Source organism: Xyrauchen texanus, chromosome 24 (assembly GCF_025860055.1).
Source record: "Xyrauchen texanus isolate HMW12.3.18 chromosome 24, RBS_HiC_50CHRs, whole genome shotgun sequence".
Classification (NCBI taxonomy): Eukaryota; Metazoa; Chordata; class Actinopteri; order Cypriniformes; family Catostomidae; genus Xyrauchen; species Xyrauchen texanus.
The window spans coordinates 17,274,679-17,297,584 of record NC_068299.1 but is presented as its reverse complement, the minus strand read 5'-3'; the positions used below and the strand labels follow the sequence as shown (position 1 = coordinate 17,297,584).

Here is a 22,906-nt window from a genome sequence, read left to right as displayed (position 1 = left end):
ACATGAATATGGTAATATATTCATGTTATAATAGGCTTGAAATACAACACTACATTTCTTTAACATTTAACAGAGTTTCCTGTTTCTCTATCCACCACAGAGTCCTGAAAAAGGGAGAAGATTCCTGCATTAGACTTTATTTGGTTTCTCTGGACAAACTAAATAAATTTGTAAATAAAGCCTGTACATGACGCTTGTTAGCTAAATTGTTCATATCTACCCAGGGGAACCATATTCTTCATCATGTGGTGACCAAAAATAAAAGCTGAAGCTCTCAAAAAAGCTAATCTCACACTGAATACCTGCAATACTATACGTGACTCACGTCTGACAGACAAAACAGCCCCTATAAGGGATAATGTAGGCAGTAGGAGGTGTGAACAAAAAAAAAAAAAAAAAAAGATTAAACTGTGTGGACAGAAACAAAACTGTTGTGCTTGCAGGGAAGAATGTAAAGAAAACAATGAATATAAGGTAGTAATGTTAGCTGACAGAAGGTGGGAGTTGTTGAGACTTTAAATTGTGAGGCCTGTGGGATGTAATCACATGCCCACAGAGCAAAGGCATTGGCCATGGTCACTGTGGGAAGATTAACAGGCACTATGGGGAAAAGAATGGAGGGTTGGGCCTTGCTACACACAGACATTAGTAGTGCTATCCATCACCCTCCTCCACATACACAGAGCTGGATTCCGTCAGCAGCAGGATCAGGAGCGATGAACACAAAAGACCTTGGCACAATCCAAATTTTTCTTGGTTTTTTTCCTCCCCACTTTCCTCCTCCAGATTGCTTTTGATTAAAAGCTTGGGAGGTTGAGAGATGAGGAGAGAGGAGAGAGAGAGAGAGAGAGAGAGAGAGAGAGAGAGAGAAAGTGAGCGAGGGAGAGAAATGCATCAACACTGCTATATTTATCCAGGCAGCCACCCAGCACCTTTGGGGAGATGTTAAAAAAATTCCTCAACACGCTGCATAACTTTTCTGAGTGAAAACTTCCATTGATCCTGTGGATGCAAGGCCAAACAACTGATCTGACAGCACGCATACACAGACACACACACACAGACACACAAACAAACGAGTACACACACATACTGTACATATATACAGACACATAAGCTTACGCACACACACAGCCTTCTGGTGTTGATGTCCTTGCCAGACAAAAATACTCAGTGGTTATAGTTGGAAAACGGAATGTTCAAATGTGCCACCTGCTTCCAGAAATCCTGTCCTACTTTCCATTTATTTTTCCTCATCTCTCACTCCACTAAGTTATATATTTTACATAATTTACTAAATATAAACTTAAAAATGAAGTGTTATTTTCCCTTAAATTTCCCTTTAAAAAAAATATAAGTTCCACTAAACTAGTAAAAACCCATTCCAAAAAGTTGTATCTGATGAGTCTTGGACAAAATTTTGCACGTTTGCTTCACAACAAGACATGATGCGACAAGACCTCAAAAGTACTGCATGACATGACACAATCACTGCCAATCAGACAACATTTGATATTTAATATAAACCAACGAGATTTCACTGAGGAAGGAACATCCGTTAGAGGGAGGCTGCCGTGAGGGACCTGGCCTGTTCCTTCCTTATCACTGTGGACGAGCTGGACAGTGATGCAGACCTTAAAAAAGGTTTTAAAAACCTGCCAAAATCAACCTCTCAGCCAGTGGCTGAGAGTACAACATTTCATGTACAACATTTCCCATCGAGGGGAACCTGAACTCCCATTACATAAGGAGCTCCAACATGTGGACGTTCCTACCCTCCCACACTTAGTTAGCTAGGTCCCCAGTCCTCAAGCCTCCTCCCTGGCTTCACCCCCTTTCTGAAGCCTACTCCCAGGCCACCGGATCCCAAACCCTTCCTCAAGCCTCCTTCCGGGCCACTGGACCCTGCCCCCTACTTGGAGCCTCCTCCCAGGCCGCCAAACACCGCTCCCTTCCTCAAGCAATTTAGTCCTCGCATTTCTAATACCGTACCTGACACGTCCTGTCACTCTCCACTATATGGACTTAAGGTAAATGCCACTCTCAGTCTTTACGGCCCTCTTGAGTTGCCCCTCTAATAGACTCAAAGAACATGCTGAAAAGCAACATCTATGATTTATGTTAAGCAGCCATGTGAGTGGAGTTCTCTCTCATCTCTTCGTGGAAGAGATTTAATGATCTATGACAGGATGAGGGTGTGATACCCACAGTCAAACATCTTCATTCAGCTAGACCATTGCTCTCTATATACCGGGCTGATTATGCAGGAGAATTGAATTCATTTTAGAGAGAACTTTTAATTAAACTAGACATGATTGTGGGACTCAACTGCTGGTTGATCATACTGTATGGTGTGAGGGATGAACGGAGGAGATGGAGAGGTGGCAGTGGTGTGTATGGGGCAGACAGGGGCAGGTCCCTTACAATGAGAAATCATTATGTGTGATTGAACAAGGCTAGCGGAGCTCCAAACTAATCTAAAGTAAATCAGCAGTAGAATCCCCCAGCTGTCAGGAACAGACCCCGACTCTCCACACATGGATTACAACACTCTAATACCAGCCCTTGAACCACAAACAACCCACAACATAGCAGACAAGGAGATGTGTGTGTGTATGAAAGAGAGACAGAGAGGGACACTTATCCCTCAGATCACAGATCACTTATTGAAAACAAGGCAAGAGGAGCAGCTGCTTAATTAAGTGGAACTGGTTTTAGAGTTGTCTGTGATGACAGACTGTTATATACTTTATAGGACATTAGATACAAAGAGAATAACAATACAAAGCTTTAAAAAATGACAGAATGTTTACAATTAACAATCACTTTAAAGGGATGGGTAATTTTTTTGGAGCATCTCGCCATAACCCTTGCAATTTTAAAGACGCATGGCAACGCATCTTATGTAAAAACCCCTTCAGAAAGGATCATGGTGTGATCTTGGTCCGGTAAACATGAAACTGTTCTAATGCTGCACTCTAGACCAGGGAAACCCCACTATGGCTGCTCAAAATATCTGTCTCAATATACAGTGCATGCTGCTTTCGGGTCTTCAGCAGCTTTCGCTCATTAAACAGGTTTCTGGTGAACACACAGATGAGCTATTATAATTTGATTGACGCAGAAGTTTATACTCCACACCCTATGTAACGTCATTAATGACAGCTTAACCAATGTGGTTTAAATGATGGATGTGTTTTTAGGGTTGTGATTAGTTAGTTCATTTCTCCAACGATACATTGTACTATGCTGGTTAAGCAGTGTTTTGTCGCTGTATGGGAAATGCATGCCAGATTGTTGGCTTTGAAAAAAAAATGTGTTTTGCATTCAAAGCAGTTTACATGCAAAGAGGGAGTTTACAAATCTTAAAGGGATAGTTTGCCCAAAAATGAAAATTGGGTCATCATTTAAGCCCTCTACAATGCAACCTCTACAACCTCTACATATGAAACCAAATTTCATGCTATGTGACTAAAATATGCATTTTATTAGCATTTATATATTCAGATTTTACTCGCCAGAGATTGAATGGTGTAGTGGCAAAGAAGAACTTAAGCACCGCAATCCTTTTACTGAATAAGAAGCTGGCGATTAAGAAGCTGGATACAGCATTTTAGAGTGTGTTGTGTCTCGTGACCGCATGCCATGAAGGAAATTGATCAGTCAGCATCGCTTTAATTCAGTCGTGAAATGAGATTGCATTTAACAACGTGAACTCTGATTTTGTTTTCTCCGGACTGTTTTCACAGCATTCTCAGTATTAAAGCATGGCTACAGACCAGTAATGTGCCTATTGGACATCTGTCAGAAGGTAAAGGTGTTGCAATATGGAAGAATTTGGAAGCTACGGTTAAAAACCGGAAAAAACAACCATGTTGTCTATTTTAAGAAAATTTACAGAAAATTAGTCTTTCAGTGTGGGTCTAACTACTTGTGCCGCGCGTGTGTCCTGCCCTCTGCCTGGCTGGTCTGTGAGGCTGTTCCAATGGTAATGGACTTCACATGGTGATTGTCTACGTAGGTAAGGCAGGGCTTTGATAGAATTGCATAGATAGAATGGTAAATTATAAAATGTATTAAAATTATAAAAAGCCAAATATGAAAATAAAATGTACAATCTTTCATACTATATTGCGTGAAATTATATATCTGAAAAATAATATATATATATATATATATATATATATATATATATATATATATATATATATATATATATACACACACACAGTATGATGATTCCCCCTTCTCGGTTTTCTTAATATCTTTTTAGTTTTCAGTTGCATTACGTTTACAAGTTTTCAAAGGTCTGGCATGTAAAAACAAAAATGTACTAGCCAATAGCGATTAATGCTCTAACGTGTCTTTAGAGGGTTGCATTTACTCACTTCTTAAGCTGTTCAAAACATTTATGATGTGACGCTTCTGTTCTACCCGCTCCGTACGGGACTCGAACCTCGGTCTCAGGCATGGGAGGCGGGTGCTCTAACAAGGAGGCTAAAGGCTACACACTGCACAGCAATCTACCAGCTGGCTCCCGTTACAATGACCTTCTGTCTTTTGCGGAACACAAAAGGATGAATGTCAAAGGATGTCCTGTTTGCTAATTTCAGTACAACGGCAATTCACAATAAATCTAAAAAAGGACCCAAAATTGTTATAAAAGCAGTCAATGCAAGTTGTGCATCATAATCAAGTCTAAAGGTTTGGAACGACATGAGGGTGAGTCAATTATAGTATTTTATAGTAGAATTACAGAATAGTCTTTTATGGGTGAACTATTACTTTACTGTAAAGGCGCAGCCATAAATACAGCCCGTTTAATAATTAGGGTCAGTCAGAGGGTAGAGAATGGTCATGAAAAACTTAATTATGGCTGGTGGTGCACAAAAAAAACAAAAAAAACACTAAGTGTACCTCAGGGAAGAAAATGTATGATATGACCCCATTCATCTGAAAATGTCTTTCCATCATTATCTCTTTCTATCACAATCTAAGACTACAAGTGAATAAAGAAAGTACAAAGTGATTTCCAAGTACAAAAACAACTTTTTGCCTAAAGAAGTGTCACAATTAAATTTTACATCACCCAAAATAATTCTTAGACAGCGAATTTGTGAGGCCTTTCCATTTTATGGCCCACACATTTTACAATGTGTTGCAGACAATCGTCAGTATGGTTCCTGCTGTGAACTCATAAAACAGTATCCATGTCTGTGAATGGCCGAAACAATGCAACTATCCACTTCTACAACAGCTATAGGGTCTACAATGTTCAAAGCATTCCCAGGGGTCTTCGAGAGAAGGGAAGAGTGAGTAAAGGAGTAAAGAAGAAGGGGGGTCATGAGAGGGTCAGTATAACCCCTGTAGGATACTCATCAAACTCCTGCAGTCCCAATGATGGGCTAATTATCAAACTAATTAACATCTGCTAATAAAGGCCTTGGTAGCAATAAGCCAGTAGAAAGATGTATAGAACCCAAAAAGTCACACTCTGTCCCCATCTCTCTCTCTCTCAGTTGATTTCAACTTCAGACCCAACAATAAATGCTACTTCAGTCAAATCACAAATGTCATGCACCAGTCAAATTTAATCAGACTCAAAACAATTAAATTTTGTTCTAAAATTCTGCAATCACCTGCACACATACACACGTTTTGTTTTATATCATCGTGGGGAATTTCCATAGAGTTCTATGTATTTTATACAGATCTAACGATATTTTCTATCCCCTAACCCTACCCCTAAACCTAACACTCACAGAAACCTTTTTGCATTTTTACATAAAAACAAAAAACATTATTTAGTATGTTTACTAAGCCATTTCCCTTGTGGGGACCGCTGGCTTGTCCCCACAATGTAGGTGATCTCTATCCTTGAGGGGACATTTGGTCCCCACAATGGAGGTTAAACCTGTACACACACATACAAAATAAAAAGAAGGATATTTTTCCCATAAATTAATTTTAAAGAAAATCTGATTCAGGGCCCCCTCTTTCTCTACCTCCATTTTCACTTTCAAGTATCACTGTTTCACATCCCCCATTAAAGTGTTGCTGGTTGAGTGGGATTGTGGTTCCCTTTCGGAGAACTCAAGCTGTGTATGTTCGCAATGGGACACCGTCCGAGTGTCACGTGGTCTGATGCCCTTATACAATCGTGCCAATTTATTGGCTGATGGCCCCCAAGAGAGTTACATCACTGGCTCCATAAAGGCACACCCATTCGCCATTGAGTCAGATTTTCTGTTCTTCAGTGAATGAATTGTATAAGCCTGTGTTTGTTTCTAGTGACTCATGTTGAAGCAAGGATTATTTTTCTCCCTTGTGAGTGGCAAACATGTAAGGATGTCATTGCAATTTCAGATCAATTTCAATGTGTTTTTTCCCAAACATTACAAGGGACCGACTAAGACAACGGTGCTTCGTGGAGGCTCGAAATTTCTCACCACAAGGGGTTATTCCAGGTCTACTGCCTCCAGATTTGAAGCTTTGTGTGCTGGAGCCATTTGGGATTTCGGCTTTGCGTCTGAGAAGATAAGAGTGTGAATGGACACCAGAATCCTCCTCGTGTTTGTCACGGCAGAGGGGATCATGCATGGACCAGTGAGCAGAACTAGAGGGCTGAAATAAAGAGAATATTCCCCAACTGAGTGATGGCGAACCAATGTGTGGAGTGCTTCATCTGTGCCACTATTCTCTCGGGATTCTATCAGGATCAGCATTTTAACTGTTTTTTTTCTGGAGCCGTTCTAGTGAGAGACGAGATGTTCCATGCTATTTCTGCTTGATTTTTCGATGGCGGCATGGATGTTGCTCTTTTCAGACAGCTGTTGGATCTACTCATGTTGGCTTTGCAGTTCAACCAAGCGCATCGTGTTAAGGAATGCCTTTGTGTTCACCGGATCCGTTTTTGGACTTTCCCTCGATTTCCCCTCCACGGCTTATGCTGGGGAACGAGTTAGTCAAGGTGATGCTTTTGTTTGCAAGGGTAATAGACAGGGTTGAGAGGGTTACTTTTGAAATGTATTCCACTACAGATTACAAAAATACATGCTGTAAAATGTAGTTCAATGTAACGTATTCTGTTAGATTACTCAAGGTCAGTAACATATTCAAAATAATTTGGATTACTTCTTCAGAACTGAACTAAGCTAGTTTTGACCATAAAAACTCTGCCAGTACAGTAAGACAAAATGCACATGTTAAAAATACATTCTCTGAAAAACTTAAAAATCTTATGCAGTGTTGTTTCTAAAACAAGATGAATCAAATTGATCTTGTTTGAAGGATTTTTTTATATTTTTACAGGAATACAATACAAAAATTATTATCAAGAATATGATTTTTGCCCTAATATCAAAGGTCTTACTAGAAAAAAATAAATGATGATCCAATGTGAATTTTCTTGACAAAAAAATATGATCGTGCCTGGTAACGTGCATGTAAAATGTCTAGAAATAGCATTTTAGCTTAGCGTAAAGCTGAAAATTTAAAAAAGGTTTATTTCTATTTCTTCTGCTCCAAACTTAATTCTCTGTCTGCTCGTATGAATGTAACATCGTAAGAAATTGTTTCACTGTTGTTCAAATGCACTTTGGATCACATCATTTAAATGTTTTCCATCTGAAAACACTAAATATAAAATTAAACAAATTACAATAAAATGCAAAGTAATCTCTAATTCTAATTACCAATGAAACTGTATAAATTGTAACTGTGGTGGAATACAGTTACTTATATTTTGTATTTTAAATAAATAATCCCGTAACATGTATTCCATTACTCCACAACCCTGGTAATAGACAACAGACTGTGTGCCTGCTTCTACAAATTGAGGTTAGCAAACGCTACCCCCACATGTATCGTGTGAATAAAGTAAAAAAAAAGTTGAGCATTCTCAACTAAATTTCAATCTATCCGGTTTGCAAAAGCAAGTACTACACGTTGTTCCGCGATTATATGCTGGGACTGGTTTAGTGTCTAACCCATTTTTCAGTACACCAATTTAGCTCAGTTTCTTGTGTAATTTGCGCTGCCGAAGGAACATTGAATATTTTCAACTTGAGTTTTGCCTCTGCCACCATGACCAAGGGCTTGCTGTGTGATGAAGGGTGAGCCTCCATTCAGTGAACGAAATTGGACCATATAAATGTATCCATTTCTCCCGTTTCACTCTAATGAAATGTCAATTAAGAACACTGAGGCAGAAACTAAAAATGTCAGAAGTTCAGCCAGCAGACTGGTTTATGACAATATATTGGAAGGAAGTTTATTTCCACATGCCCAACATCGAGATTTGAGCAATCTGGGGCTTGGTGTAAACCTAGACAAGAGCGTGCTGTTGACAGGGCAAAAATACTCTGTTTCTAGGTGTGGCGCTGGACTCGCAGGCGATGCAGGATTGTTTCCAGCTTGCGTTCTGTCATTACGCCAGTGTCTTGTAATGTTCAGAGTTGGAGGCGCTCTCCCTGTGAGAACATTTCACAGGCTTTTTGGGCTCCTGATCATGGCATCTAGACCATGGAATCAAGACCTTTTCAGTGCTGGATGAACTCCAAAAAGGGACTCACCACTGACGCATTCGTGGTGTCCCTTCTGAGTGATGCGCGAGTGCTACCAACATCTTCTGCCATGGAAATGGATCTGCATTCTGATGTAAGGTGTGTCTCAACAGAGCCACCTCTTCCTCCAGACGCCTCCTCCCTGGGTTAGGGTGCTGTACATGAAGGTCATCCAGCCTATGGATGGGCCAGTGGCAATATTGGCACATAAACTGGCTGGAGATGCTCACAAAGCTGCTGGCATTAAGGATTTTCCTTCCAGAAATTCAGTCCAATCAGACAACAGGACGGTGGTGTCCTACATCATCGCCAGGTAGGGGTGCAATCTCATGCCATACTAAGGCTGGCACGTCGCATTCTTCTGTGGGTGCGGGACAATATACTATCTCTACGAGCCATACATGTTCCGGGCCGGTTGAACTTGGTGGAGGATCTCCTGTCCAGACAGGGTCTGACACCTGGAGAATAGACATTATATCCTCAGATTATGGAACAAATCAGGAGGAGGTACAGCAGAATGGAAGTGGACCTGTTTGCGTCGAGCAAGATGTCACTCTGTCTCCTCTGGTTTTCTCTCTCACCCCTGGCACAACTGGGCATTTATGCACTGGCACATCAGTGGCCGAGAGCACGTCTTTACGTGTTTCCAACGAGCAGCACGCAGTTCAGCAGAGGGTTCAGAAGGATTGGGCTCAGATTCTGTTAGTGGCACTGTATTTTCCATCTCAAGTATGGTTTTCGACTCTGGTCTCTCTCTCCTGGAAAAGACATCTTGGGAGATTCCATTCAGAGCCAACTTGGGAGATTCATCTCAGGTGCAGGGCAGCATTTGGCACTCCCGGCCGGACTTGTGCAAGTTATGGGTGTGGCCCCTCAATGGGGCGCTCTTTTGAATGATGGGTTATCCCCCGCTGTGGTTGATACCATTCTAAATGCTAGAGCTCCATCACCGAGGAGGCTATATGCATTTATGTTGCGTATTTTTGCTTTTTTGTGTACAGCTCAAAGTGAAAATCCAGTTCACTGCCCTGATGATACAGTGCTGGAAGTTTTGCAGGAGCATTTCGGGTTGCCCCCAAAATGCTTAAAGTCTATGCTGCCACTAAACAGGTGAAACTCGAAAAATTAGAATATCGTGCAGAAGTTCATTAATTTCAGTAATTCAACTTAAAAGGTGAAACTAATATATTATATAGACTCATTACAAGCAAAGTAAGATATTTCAAGCCTTTATTTGATATAATTTTTATGATTATGGCTTACAGCTTATGAAAACCCCAAATTCAGAATCTCAGAAAATTAGAATATTGTGAAAAGGTTCAGTATTGTAGGCTCAAAGTGTCACACTCTAATCAGCTAATCAATCCAAAACACCTGCAAAGGGTTCCTGAGCCTTTAAATGGTCTCTCAGTCTGGTTCAGTTGAATTCCCAATCATGGGGAGGACTGCTGACCTGACAGTTGTGCAGAAAACCATCATTGACACCCTCCACAAGGAGGGAAAGCCTCAAAAGGTAATTGCAAAAGAAGTTGGATGTTCTCAAATTGCTGTATCAAAGCACATTAATAGAAAGTTAAGTGGAAGGGAAAAGTGTGGAAGAAAAAGGTGCACAAGCAGCAGGGATGACCGTAGCCTGGAGAGGATTGTCAGGAAAAGGCCATTCAAATGTGTGGGGAGCTTCACAAGGAGTGGACTGAGGCTTCAAATGTCGTATTCCTCTTGTCAAGCCGCTCCTGAACAACAAACAACGTCAGAAGCATCTTACCTGGGCTAAAGAAAAAAAGAACTGGTCTGTTGCTCAGTGGTCCAAAGTCCTCTTTTCTGATGAGAGCAAATTTTGCATCTCATTTGGAAACCAAGGTCCCAGAGTCTGGAGGAAGAATGGAGAGGCACACAATCCAAGATGCTTGAAGTCCAGTGTGAAGTTTCCACAGTCTGTGTTGGTTTGGGGAGCCATGTCATCGGCTGGTGTTGGTCCACTGTGCTTTATTAAGTCCAGAGTCAACGCAGCCGTCTACCGGGACATTTTAGAGCACTTCATGCTTCCTTCAGCAGACAAGCTTTATGGAGATGCTGACTTCATTTTCCAGCAGGACTTGGCACCTGCCCACACTGCCAAAAGTACCAAAACCTGGTTCAATGACCATGGTATTACTGTGCTTGATTGGCCAGCAAACTCGCCTGACCTGAACCCCATAGAGAATCTATGGGGCATTGCCAAGAGAAATATGAGAGACATGAGACCAAACAATGCAGAAGAGCTGAAGGCCGCTATTGAAGCATCTTGGTCTTCCATAACACCTCAGCAGTGCCACAGGCTGATAGCATCCATGCCACGCTGCATTGAGGCAGTAATTAATGCAAAAGGGGCCCAAACCAAGTACTGAGTACATATGCATGATTATACTTTTCAGAGGGCCGACATTTCTGTATTTAAAATCCTTTTTTATTGATTTCATGTAATATTCTAATTTTCTGAGATTCTGAATTTGGGGTTTTCATAAGCTGTAAGCCATAATCATAAAAATTATATCAAATAAAGGCTTGAAATATCTTACTTTGCTTGTAATGAGTCTATATAATATATTAGTTTCACCTTTTAAGTTGAATTACTGAAATTAATGAACTTTTGCACGATATTCTAATTTTTCGAGTTTCACCTGTAGTGACTGAACATGTGCTAATCAACGGAGTCTCTGTCGGTAGACAATCTCTTGTCTCTCAGTTTATGCTTGGGGTACGTAGGTGTAGACCTATCGTCCCATCCACATTCCTTTATGGGATTTATAGGTTCTAGGGAGCTCTGTTCGAGCACTTGAAAACAGTTAGTGATACTTTTTTGACTCAAGACGGCAATGCTAGTGGCATTGACATCGTTTAAGAGAATCAGTGATTTGCATTCCCTGTAGGTCAACCCTTTGTGCATAGATTTTGCGCCAGGGTATTCAAAGTTTGTGTTAAGACCTTGTTAGGGCTATTTGCCCAAGGTTATTTCTATGCTGTTTCGCTCGCAGACCATTCATTTTCAGGCTTTCTCTCCTCCACTATTTGAGTTGGAGGAGCATGAAAGGTTACATATGCTTTGTCCAGTTTGGGTGCTGCGAGTTTATGTTGATGGCTTAACCAGTGGTGTAAGGCAGGACAGTTTGTGTGCTTTGGTGGCTGCAACATAGGTGTTTCGGTCTAAGCAAAGACTGTCTCGTTGGCTTATTGATGCAATTTCAAGCACTTACGAAGCACGCGGTTTCCTTCACCTTTGGGTATTCGAGCCCATTCTATGAGGAGCATGGCATCCTCATGGGCTTTGGCTAGAGGTGCATCCTTGGAGGACATTTGTATGGTGGCAGGGTGGTCCTCTCTGCATACATTTGTTAGATTTTATCATCTGGACGAGGGATTGACTTCTGCTTCCCAGGTTCTCCCTGTTGGAACAATATGGGGTAAATTCATAATATATTTTTTATTCAGATGCTTTAGCTCACTTGTGCGCCACTATATGCTTGCCACACAGGCTTAGACAGTTGCCAGCTACTGTTCGCATGGCGTGAATGTATTCATTCCTATAGCGATCATACGCAGCTTGAGTTCTTCGAAAGGGAACAAGACGCTGCATAGCTGGCCATACTCTCTAGGAGCTACATAGGCTCGTGCCTTTTGCAGAAAATCGATGGTGCGAAAGTCAGAACCTTTATGGAGCCATGACGTATTTCTCTAGGGGGGCGTCGCTTAAGTGCCATCAGCCATTAAACTGCCATGATTGTATAAGGGCTTCCGACCACGTGACACTCGGACAGTGTCCTATAGCGATCATACGCAGCATCTTGTTCCCCTCATGGAACCAAGGTTATTTTTTAGATTTTAGTGAATTGTAAAGACACTGGGACACACCTTGTTAAATGGGGGTCTGTCTGATCACCATACTACAAATACAAGTGTATTATTACACTGTCCAATTGATAAACGAAACTGGTGAATACAATCAAGGTAGAAGCAGAAAATGGTCAACATGGTTAGAAAGATTTCTAAATAGAAGACAAACATTATTAACACAAATGAGTGTCAGAAATACATTATATAACAGTGTCTTCAGTTTCATTAGCAGATTATCAAGACAAAATTAAATTCTCCCATCGGTATGTGTGTGTGCTTTGTTTGTGGGCATGTGTGTTATCTAGTACAAGCGAGTCCTGGATTATACTGGGGAACTCGTCCCTCTCCACGCTTTTAATGCAAGATTAATAGAATGTAACAGACAGTATTTTTCAGTTATCTCCTCAAAAGATAGTTCTATTCATTAAAAAATGGGATATCATTGCACACAGCAGGGTAAAACCAATGCTAAATGCAAAATAATAAAAAGCAGATTTTTAGAAGAATATCTCAGCTCTGTAGGTCCATACAATGCATGTGATTGGTTTTCAAAACTATGAAGCTCCAAAAAGCACATATAGGCAGCATAAACATAAGCCATACGTCTGAATTGGAATATTCCATGTCTTCTAAAGCGATATAATCTGGTTTGGGTGAGAACAGACAAAAATATTACTTCTTTTTACTGTGCTGACTTTCTATTGCAGTCTCTAGGCATGATCATGATTTAAAACTTTGGCTGTAGAAAATGAACCAGACTTCACAAAACAAGAAGTTATCAAACAAAACGACAAAATCAACAACAAAAAAATTAACTTGTAAGCAGTGAAAACATGCAAGCTCATTAATTATTCAAGCCTGGTTCACACCGGGAACACCAACTTTGAAAAGTTACGTAAAATTGACTTATTTACCTGAGAAATTTACTCAAATTAGAAAATAAAAATGACAAAGTTTTCTATTTGAGGATTGATACATGATGATGCATTGTAAAGATAACACAATCATAAGAAATATTTACTTAATTATTAAATATTACTAAAGCAATAATCCTTATATGTTTGAATTGAGTACAAACTTTTCTACTATATTTCCTTCACCACAAATATTATAATTTTTTTTTTGTATATAATCAAATCATGCATATTAGGAATAAATAAACAGGCTTTATACTTTTAAAAAGGAGAAAACTCTTCCAGATCTTGTGAACATATTTCTATATATTTTAAACATATTTTTCATTAATTTAGGGGTAAAAGTTTTTAAACGATGTAAAGATAACTGAGTGCACATTTAAATATGTAATATCTGGGTCCTGAAGACAAAAGCTCTTCACTGTGAATTGACAGTAAACACAAGCTCTTCTCCATTCAGCAACCAACAATCTGTCCATCACAACTCACTGAAACAAAACTATTAAACTTCAAACTCAGTAAAGAATCTGATGCATCAAATGTTCTTAAGGATTCTCTTTCCAAACCACTAACCACTGAGAACACTCAATGGAACTGCACGCTTAAGAGACTGAAGACAATCCATGGAATGAGATCCTGATATCCTTCAATTCAAGTAAATGCTAAAATAACTGCTGAGTGTCTGAAATAAAAAACAAGCCATCATCAAATTCTGACAGGCTGTGCTTGACTCCAAGCATTTGTAAGCCTGTCATTCATCACCAAACTCCGCCCCTTCCTCCAACTTATTACTGTAATATAATTTAATTTCCATCACTCTGCGAGATGCGGACAGACAGGGTCATCCGCTGGTGTCAGGTCCACGCAAACAGGGTGGATAAATAGAGCCTCGTGTTCTGTAAGGGGAAGAAAAGGGAGAACGCAGTTCACTTCCGACAGCTTGATGAATTGGGGCGGCAACGGGCAGAGTTAGACCCATAATTCAGCATGTTATAAATCCTGGATAAGGATGAAAGACTGCCACAAAAGGCATTACTGTCCATTCTGTCTAATGAGCCAGTACATCAGCGCCTGGAGATGCTCACCCACCGGCCCCCTCGCAAAACACTCATTCACCCATCCAATGTACACAGACCACTCCAATTGTTAAATACTGGATCGATAGTGTAAATAATTTATTATAGCTCCCTGCTGATGTTACAAAACTGACTCTTACTCTTTCGTCACTGAGACATACATCTCGTGCTAGACAAGCCATCTGCAGATCAATAGTGTGATAAGTTTAGCTCTGCTCCCTTTCCAAACATTGGACTTTCTCTGAATTATACAGATTGATGAAATCTATGAATACACAGCCTCATGTGCATTTCATCGTCACATTATTCGTCCCTGCAGAGCTGGCCTCAAGTCCAAATCCCCATAAGCACTGGATCTGTCTCGTATTTTGACTACATATAAATTCCTGCGTGAGGAAATAGCTTTAAATCACACCTTTCTCACAATTTGGGTAGATTGTGTATTGTATAGGGATGTGCAAAGCAACATATTTTCACAGTGAACAAGTCAAAAAGCTTGAATGACTATAGTCTGCAAACCAGTCTAAATGCTACTTCTGTGCCACTACGTCACCAAAAAAAAAAAAAAACTGTTAAAATAATAATTGTTTTCCGAATTCCAGACAACTCATCTTTCATTGGTTATAAAAACAGATGGCTCATAGCATTGGTCGAGCCAATATTGTTTGTGTAGGACTGGTCGAAATGCTCAAACAAACCGAGAAATGTTTTGAGAGTGCCATAGAGTCACAGTATTACACATTTAAGGAAAATCAACCTAAAAATGTATTACTTATAGTTGACAGCATATTAAAACATTATTAAAGCGATATCACACGAGCAAGAGCAGGATGCTTTTATACAACAGTTCAAAGCCATTAGATGTGTTTGTGATGAATCTTAATGCTGAAGCTGTTCCCAAGTGTAATAGTAATCCGAGCTATTGCGGTGTGTTGACTCAATGCTCATCAAACTTAACTAACTCATAGTTGTCGCCACCTGCTGGTTGAAACCTTTTATTTCATAGAGAAAAATTAAAAGACACTCATGTAACTGCTTTTAACATATATTTGCTTATCTTACACTTTAGTTAAGAACACCACAATCACAAGTGGAGTGCAACAGTGAAGCGCCCAAGTGCTGATGGTGTGAGACATCAGTACACATGGAACGTCTCTCGTCCAATCAGATTCGAGAACCAGAACTAACTGTTGTATAAACATAATAATATATATTTTTTAAATCAACTAAATCTTAAAATCGAAAAAAAATATATGGAGGCCCTTTATAATAAGGCTGATTTCAGGTTCACCTTGTATTCAAAAACAGCTAGATTAACTTTCTGCAACAGAATAGTGTCAAAAGGCACTTTTTTAAAGTAAAATATTTTTAACTTGACAAGATGTCTTAAACATGCAAAACTTGTGGCAAGATGCTTAAAAAAAGAGTGAAATCCAATGCATTGCTCCAAGAGGTCCGGTGGAATGTGTATCGTTTTAATGACTGTGCGTTAAAAGGGGGATTTAAAGACACATGTTTTACCATGCAAACTGTTTAACAGTTCAAATATATACAAATTTAAAATATACACAAGAAAAAAATCTTGATAAACTAGTCAAACTCACAAATGGACCAATCAACCATCATGACCCATTTCTAGTACTGTGAGACTGCAGAGACAGAGACACAAGTCCTAGTCAATTAAACAACCACAAACCAGATGCAAAGGAAGAGGAGAAAAATCAATACTAATCATCTCATGGTGTCGCTTTGTGTAGGCAGGGAGAGGAATGACACATTGCTTGTGTTTTCCAGTAACATTAAAATTCTGGTGTAAAAATGCACAGTGCAAAAGCACAGCCCAGCTGACCATAGTCTAAAATGGATCCTTGGAAAAGAAAGAAAGAGCGAGAGAACGTGATTGAGAGAGAGAGGGGGTGGGGGGGAGAGGAGGCAAGTGTACAGCCTAGGGAAATGACTCTGACTTCAAAAACAGCAGCAGTCAGAGAGAAACGCTTGGCTAAAGAAGAAAACACAGATATTACCAAGAGGCCTGATAATCATTGGGATAATGAGCTCTGGATTGCATTTACAGAGATCTTTGTACAGCACTGAAGTGTATAGCACTGTTCTGATTAACGAATGCAGCTCCCTGGGAGAAGGCACAGTGCACATACATTGCAAAGTCTTTGTAACAATCTGCACAGTAAAGCAACCCATGCAGGACAGACATCCATTAGCATATTCACAGGTCGATTAACTAAGATCCCAAATAAAGGGTACTAATTTACTTGTGCAATCTAAGACATTGTGTGTGCGCCACTAGGGTGTTTTGTAGGTGATTTACTAAGAATAATTGTGTAAATAGGTCATACACGCCCATATCTACAGCTTGTGCAGGTGGTTTTATTTCATTTTATTATTTGCATTTTGCATGGTTTTTCTCTGCTGTCCACAACCCTATCAGAACAGACCTGTGACCCATTTTTGGGTCGTGACCCACCAGTTGAAAACCACTTCATTAAGGATGACCTGCAGAAACTCATATAATAGATTTTGTGCTCTTTTTTTCCCCCACACATTACATGCTCTATCAAGTTTGCATGTTGTTTTACACACAAAACCTTCGTTAAATCAGAGCCTAATACAATTCAGACTAGCATATGACAGTAAGCCCTTAAGTTCTCATGAACACAGTTGATAAAGAGATCAGTGAATCAGTGAGCCATGACCTTAACCTGAACTTGTGTAGTGTAGCACTTGTACTGTACCACACATGCCCATTTAGAGAAAAATAAAGGTGCACTCAGTAACTCTTTGTTCATGTCATCTTGGACTTGGACTGACACCTAGTGGAAGCAGCATCATTCAAAATTGCAATTAATTTATTTAGGATTAAAAAGATTTTTGTGCACTATTTTGCTCCAAAATAGTGTTTATTTCACTCCTACACTATAAAAGCTAAAATGCCTATCGAAAAAAAAAGTGAGCACTTCATTAACAGATCAGTTTGATCATGAGGGAACAGCCCATTCTCAGATGAAGAGCTTGTTTATGTGAAAATGAGAGGAGTGAGTGAATGAACAGTCACATAAAGAGAATATAAAATGCTAACCACTTTGTCCTCCTTTTCCAGCATCATAGGAGCAGCATGGTGTGTGTGAGAGAGAGAGAGAGAGAGAGAGAGAGAGAGAGAGAGAGAGAGAGAGAGAGAGAGAGAGAGAGAGAGTGAGACAGTGGGTGGAAGAGGAGAAAAAGAAGAGAGAGGTGTATAAAAATTATAATCACATATGAATACAAGAAATCATTTTTATGTACATTTGCACATTGGAATAAAAGACAAAAACACAAGCACAAATATCAGCTCTCAGACTGCCAGTAGCTGCACCAAAAGTTGTTAAGTTAAAAATGTATTGTCAAGTTGTGGGGAAAAATAAATGTCTAGGAAATGTTCACATTTCAACATCATTCTGGATTTGAAATGTTTATTATAAAGACAGATCATGCAAATGTGAACCGTATGGTGGTGTAAATATGCAGGTATGTTGCCACCCACAGGGGAAAGCTGAGAGGTGCAGCCACAGATATTTAAAATTAGATTTTCAATTAATAATTCCCAGAGGAAATAAAGGTAGTTAGGGGTCATGGAATAAAAGAAGCATACATTAGATTCACCATTAGAGTCACCATCCTAAAAAAACTCACACATGCTTAAATGTTAACCCAAAAATGAAAATGCTCTCATGATTTACTCACCCTCATGCTATCCCAGTATATGACTTTTTTCTTCTGCAGAACACAAATGAAGATATTAAGAATAATATTTCAGCTCTGTAGGTTCTCAAAATGCAAGTGAATGGGTGCCAACATTTTGAAACTCCAAAATACACATAAATGGAGCATAAAAGTTATCCATATGTCTCCAGTGGTTAAATCCATGTGTTCAGACACAATATGATAGGTGTGGGTGAGAAACAGATATATATTTTTAGTAATTTTTTTGTCATAAATTATCCTCCCTGCCCATTAGGGGGTTATATGCAAGAAGGATGTGAATCACCAAAAACAGAAGAAGGAGAATGAGAAAGTGAAAGTAAAGTGGAAATTGACTGAGCAGGGAGGATAAATTATAATAAAAAAGGACTTCAGTATTGTTATTATTCTCACCCACACAGTTATATCACTTGAGAATATATGGAGTTAAACACCAGAGTTGATTGGAGTACTTTTATTTTGCCCTTATAAGGATTTTGGGGCTTCGAAATTTTGGCACCCATTCACTTACATTGTATGGACATAAAGAGATGAGCTATTCTTCTAAAAACCTTTAACTGTGTTCAGCAGAAGAAAGAAAGTCATATACATCTGGGATGCATGAGGGTGAGTAAATGATGGGAGAAATTGTATTTTTGGGTCATCTAACCCTTTAATGTGCAGTAACTACAGACACACCATTCACTGAAAAAAGAAAATAAATGCACACTAAATCTGGATGTAAGCTGTATGATTTTTTTTCTGTTCTTTACGATTGTTTCTGCTTTGACAGCAGTGTTCTAACATTCTCATTTTGAAATCTCTTATTTTAAATGGTACCATACAAATCCAGGAAAGCCCTTGCACTAATTATATGTAGTGTCTGGAATATGTCATGCTGTGCCCCTATTGGTTCTTCATAAGATGGCTGTTTTATGAGCAGTAACACAGCAGGACTGTGACCTGTAATTTTTACCAGAAATCCATCAGATGCTAAAATTCATCGCACAGGCAGTTAATTGGCTGTTTGGGAGCATGTCACACTAAGCGATCCAATTCCGATTTAGACCTATGATTAAATCATCTTTTAGGATCCCCAAATCATGGCAAAAATCATACAGTGTGCATCCAGCTGAGCACACATAAAAGTGATGCAAAATATAGGGTGGGGTGTTACGATTTTAGTAACAGGTGCATTGAACTTCCTCGAGTCTATTCAGTCTACACCAACTGGTCTCAGGCTACTCATTGCAATGGATCTATTAAGTGCATTTCATTGCTGTTAGCTACTGTTTCCAGTCTACCAGATTGAGTAGGTGTATCTCTCTATGTTTAACCTACAGGCATCCAGCGACTCCATTATCAGGCCTGCCACTTTCATTAATAGCACACGCCAAAGGGCTTAGAAAAACAACATGCGCTCATTTCAGCGAAGCTAACCTCAGGGCAGCACCCATGTTGCAGCAACCAACAGAGACTTTTCTTTCATCACATCCCATCAGGGACTTCTGGTGCCTTCTCTTCTGGTGCTTTCCACACACATCAAACACTGGTCCCTTCTGAGCTACACACATTCACAGGGGAGACCCAAGTCTAAACCACAGGTTCCAAAATTAACACTCGCCAAGAGACTAATTTGAGTCAATTGCTTTGGTGAATAAATACTCAGGAATAATGTACAGTCAGCTGGGTGTTATTGCAAAATAAACCCCAACCCTGATGTGAATCCTGCTTATTACATGGCTACTTACCAAGTGAAAGGACCAGTAATATTGATTTGACTGAGTTGAAAAAGAGACTGTGGAGGGATATGACTCGGGAGATGTGAAATGAGAACAGTTGGGTTAAAAATCAGTTGCTTGGGACAACGGTCAATTATAAAGAAAAGTTACGACAGTATACAGCGATTTACCAATCTGAATCAAGTATTCTTGGAATCAGTGCAACATACAGTTACATGTGTTTAACTGCAATATTAGAATGATAATGTGGCCATAACTAATGTATGCAAATCAAATGAAGTAACACATTTCTCAGAGAGAACACTATAATATTAAAAAAAAAATTTTGCAATTTGTGATAGGGACAAAAAATTTTTTTTATGAAATAATGCATAATAGTTTTATGTCCAGTAGGAAATATTTACGACCTGTAAATCTGCTCAATTTACTCACCAATAGCAGGTGCGGAAAATGTTACTTTTGGACCCTGTTTCCAGCACAATGACCTGGTTTCATTGTGTAGCTATAAAAACCTAAAAATGTAAAACAAAAGCCCAGTAGGGGTGATATTTCCATATATAAATCTGTGTAGTGTGTATTATGAATTACATTTACCCCCATTTCCACTTCACTCACTTCACCTCCTAATCTACTACCTCCGTCTGTGACCTCTGTGAAGTTGGCACCCCATATAATTAAATCATTACCATTAGTTTGTGATGTGTTTGTGATGCACAAATGAACATTTTTGCTGGTTTGGAGTTTGAGATATTAGAAATATTTGTTTTGGCTGTGTGACCTCACTTTCCACCCCATGTGATCCAAATCACTCCGAACCGGTGCCTTTCATTTGTGCTGATTTGTCCCATTAAAAGAAACACTGTAACTATTACCCTGAATTCCTTAGAAAAAATTATTTGAATTCGGTATCAGTAACGTCACTCTCCACCCCATGTCATCCAAATTGCACCAAACTGGTGTTGTTTGTTTGTGCCTGATTTGTGTCATTAAAAGGAACATCATAATGTTTTCCTTTCATTGTATTAAACAATATTGCTCTTGGGTGCCGTAAAATGGCACAGGCTAAACCCCATGTCAATCACTCTCACCTGTCTACATCGTTTGTGCTTGCATCTGGTTTGTGCCGTGTTTGGTATAGTTGAAGAATTAATTTTTGGGCAAAGATGTAATTTTTCACCCCATCAAACTCCAAATGCAAAGAAAAAAAGATTATGTGCTGCCAATTATTACCACATTGGGTGAAAAGTGGTCATACAGCCAAAACAAATATTTATAATATTTCAAACACCGAAAACACCATCATTTTTGCGGCACAAATCCACACAAACGAATGGTACAGATTTGGTAATGATTTAATCATATGGGGTGACAACTTCATGGAGGTCCATCAGTGAGCTAGTTCTCCCCTTCTGTTGACTCCCTGCACAGCACTCATTTTGACTGAACACTAATTAGCTCTGGACTCAGTGGAGGGAATAGAAAGCAAAGGTAAATATCACACTCCAGGAGGTGGGCCACCATTTCAGGAGTTTCCCTTTCCATGCATGGCTGCCCCTGTGGTGCCTCGGCACCGATCGGGCATCCCAGTGTGGGAGTGTAGTGACCCCCTGGTGACCAACAGCGTCATCTCCTCTGACTAATGCCCAATTAACCTTTCTCTCATCCACCCATTACTCTGCGACAGGCTCGCTCTTCTCTCCCTGTCCCTGCTTAAATGTCTGCAGATCAGTGGTTGAAGAAGTATGAAAAACAGACAGGGAATGTAGGTGCTACTCACATTATTAGAACGCAGAGAGACCCTTCCCCCGCACCGGGCACAGAACTTCGTCTGGCAGTATGAGCACAGGTTTCCGCAGCCATCAGCAAATTTGGTCTTATGGCAAATGCCACAAGTGGGGGCGTCATCCTTGTGTTGGCCCTGCTGCCTTTGCTGGGGCTCTTGCCCGATCCGCTTCACCTGCTCCTTGTAGTTGGAAAACTGCTGGTGCACACTGGACATGAGAGAAAGAGGACAAAAACACACAACTGAAACTCATTCATCATATCTGAAAAGAAACAGGGCTTCTTCAAGCAAAAACTCTAATAAATTGCTGCTACAAACAAAGCTGTAACCACTAGGGCTGGGCATTGGTACAGATTTCCTTAGTTGATTTGATTCTGATTCACAAGCTCTCGATTTGATTCCATTCGTCTCCGATTCATGGGTATATTTAAGTTATAATTTCCATTTTGCTTACATAATAATGAAATTCTCTCTCAGCTAATGCTGTTAGTTATACAGGGGACATTCTAACTAGGTATATTATGAAAATATATATTTAGCAAATTACATTTTATCATTAGTTTTTCATAATTTTGTTCACATTTGAGTTATTTTAAATGTTCAAATCAGTGTATTTCATCAATAAATATAATGTCCTGAAATTGCATATATTATAATGCAAACATATTTTTTGTTAGATACATATTGTTTACATGCATAATTTGAACTTTTTAAAAGTATTTATTTTTGATATGTAGAGCACATGCTAAAATGCTACTGTCTTTTTAAGACTGCCGGCGGTTCAGGTAGCCTTTTTGTGTTTTGGTTTAGCACATATTAACAAGAGTGGAGTCGAATGGCTTTTACTGCATTCGTGCTATGTGTGATTAGAATTAAACCTTAAAAACGTTTTATTAACAACTGACAGTAAAGAACAAAAAGGGTTGTGGCAGGGCGGAGGGCGGGGCCGGGTCGTGATCCTACACACCCGGTCCCGTATTAGGCTAATTATGCCTCCGTGAGGTTTAAAGGCTGACTACAGAGGGCCGTGCGGGAGAGAGAGATCGTTAGCGGACATGTCCGTCATGTGTGTTTGTGTTGTCTTTTAAGTTTTCCATTAAACTATGATTTATATCGTCAAGCCGGTTCTCGCCTCCTCCTTGCCCATTCTTTAACTGTTTTACATTGGTGCCGAAGCCCGGGAAGGAGGAGGGATACGCCGTAGTAGAGTTCTCGCCACTACCGT

At 39.7% G+C, this 22,906-nt stretch overlaps 1 protein-coding gene across 1 annotated transcript in view; it reads right to left on the bottom strand.

Moving 5' to 3' along the window:
* LOC127617981 (regulating synaptic membrane exocytosis protein 1-like) overlaps positions 1 to 22,906 on the bottom strand; it is a 126,361-nt gene that overhangs the window by 59,864 nt on the left and 43,591 nt on the right. The window contains 1 exon segment of the mRNA XM_052090181.1: positions 21,676 to 21,889. Within this exon segment, the coding sequence (XP_051946141.1) occupies positions 21,676 to 21,889 (214 nt within the window).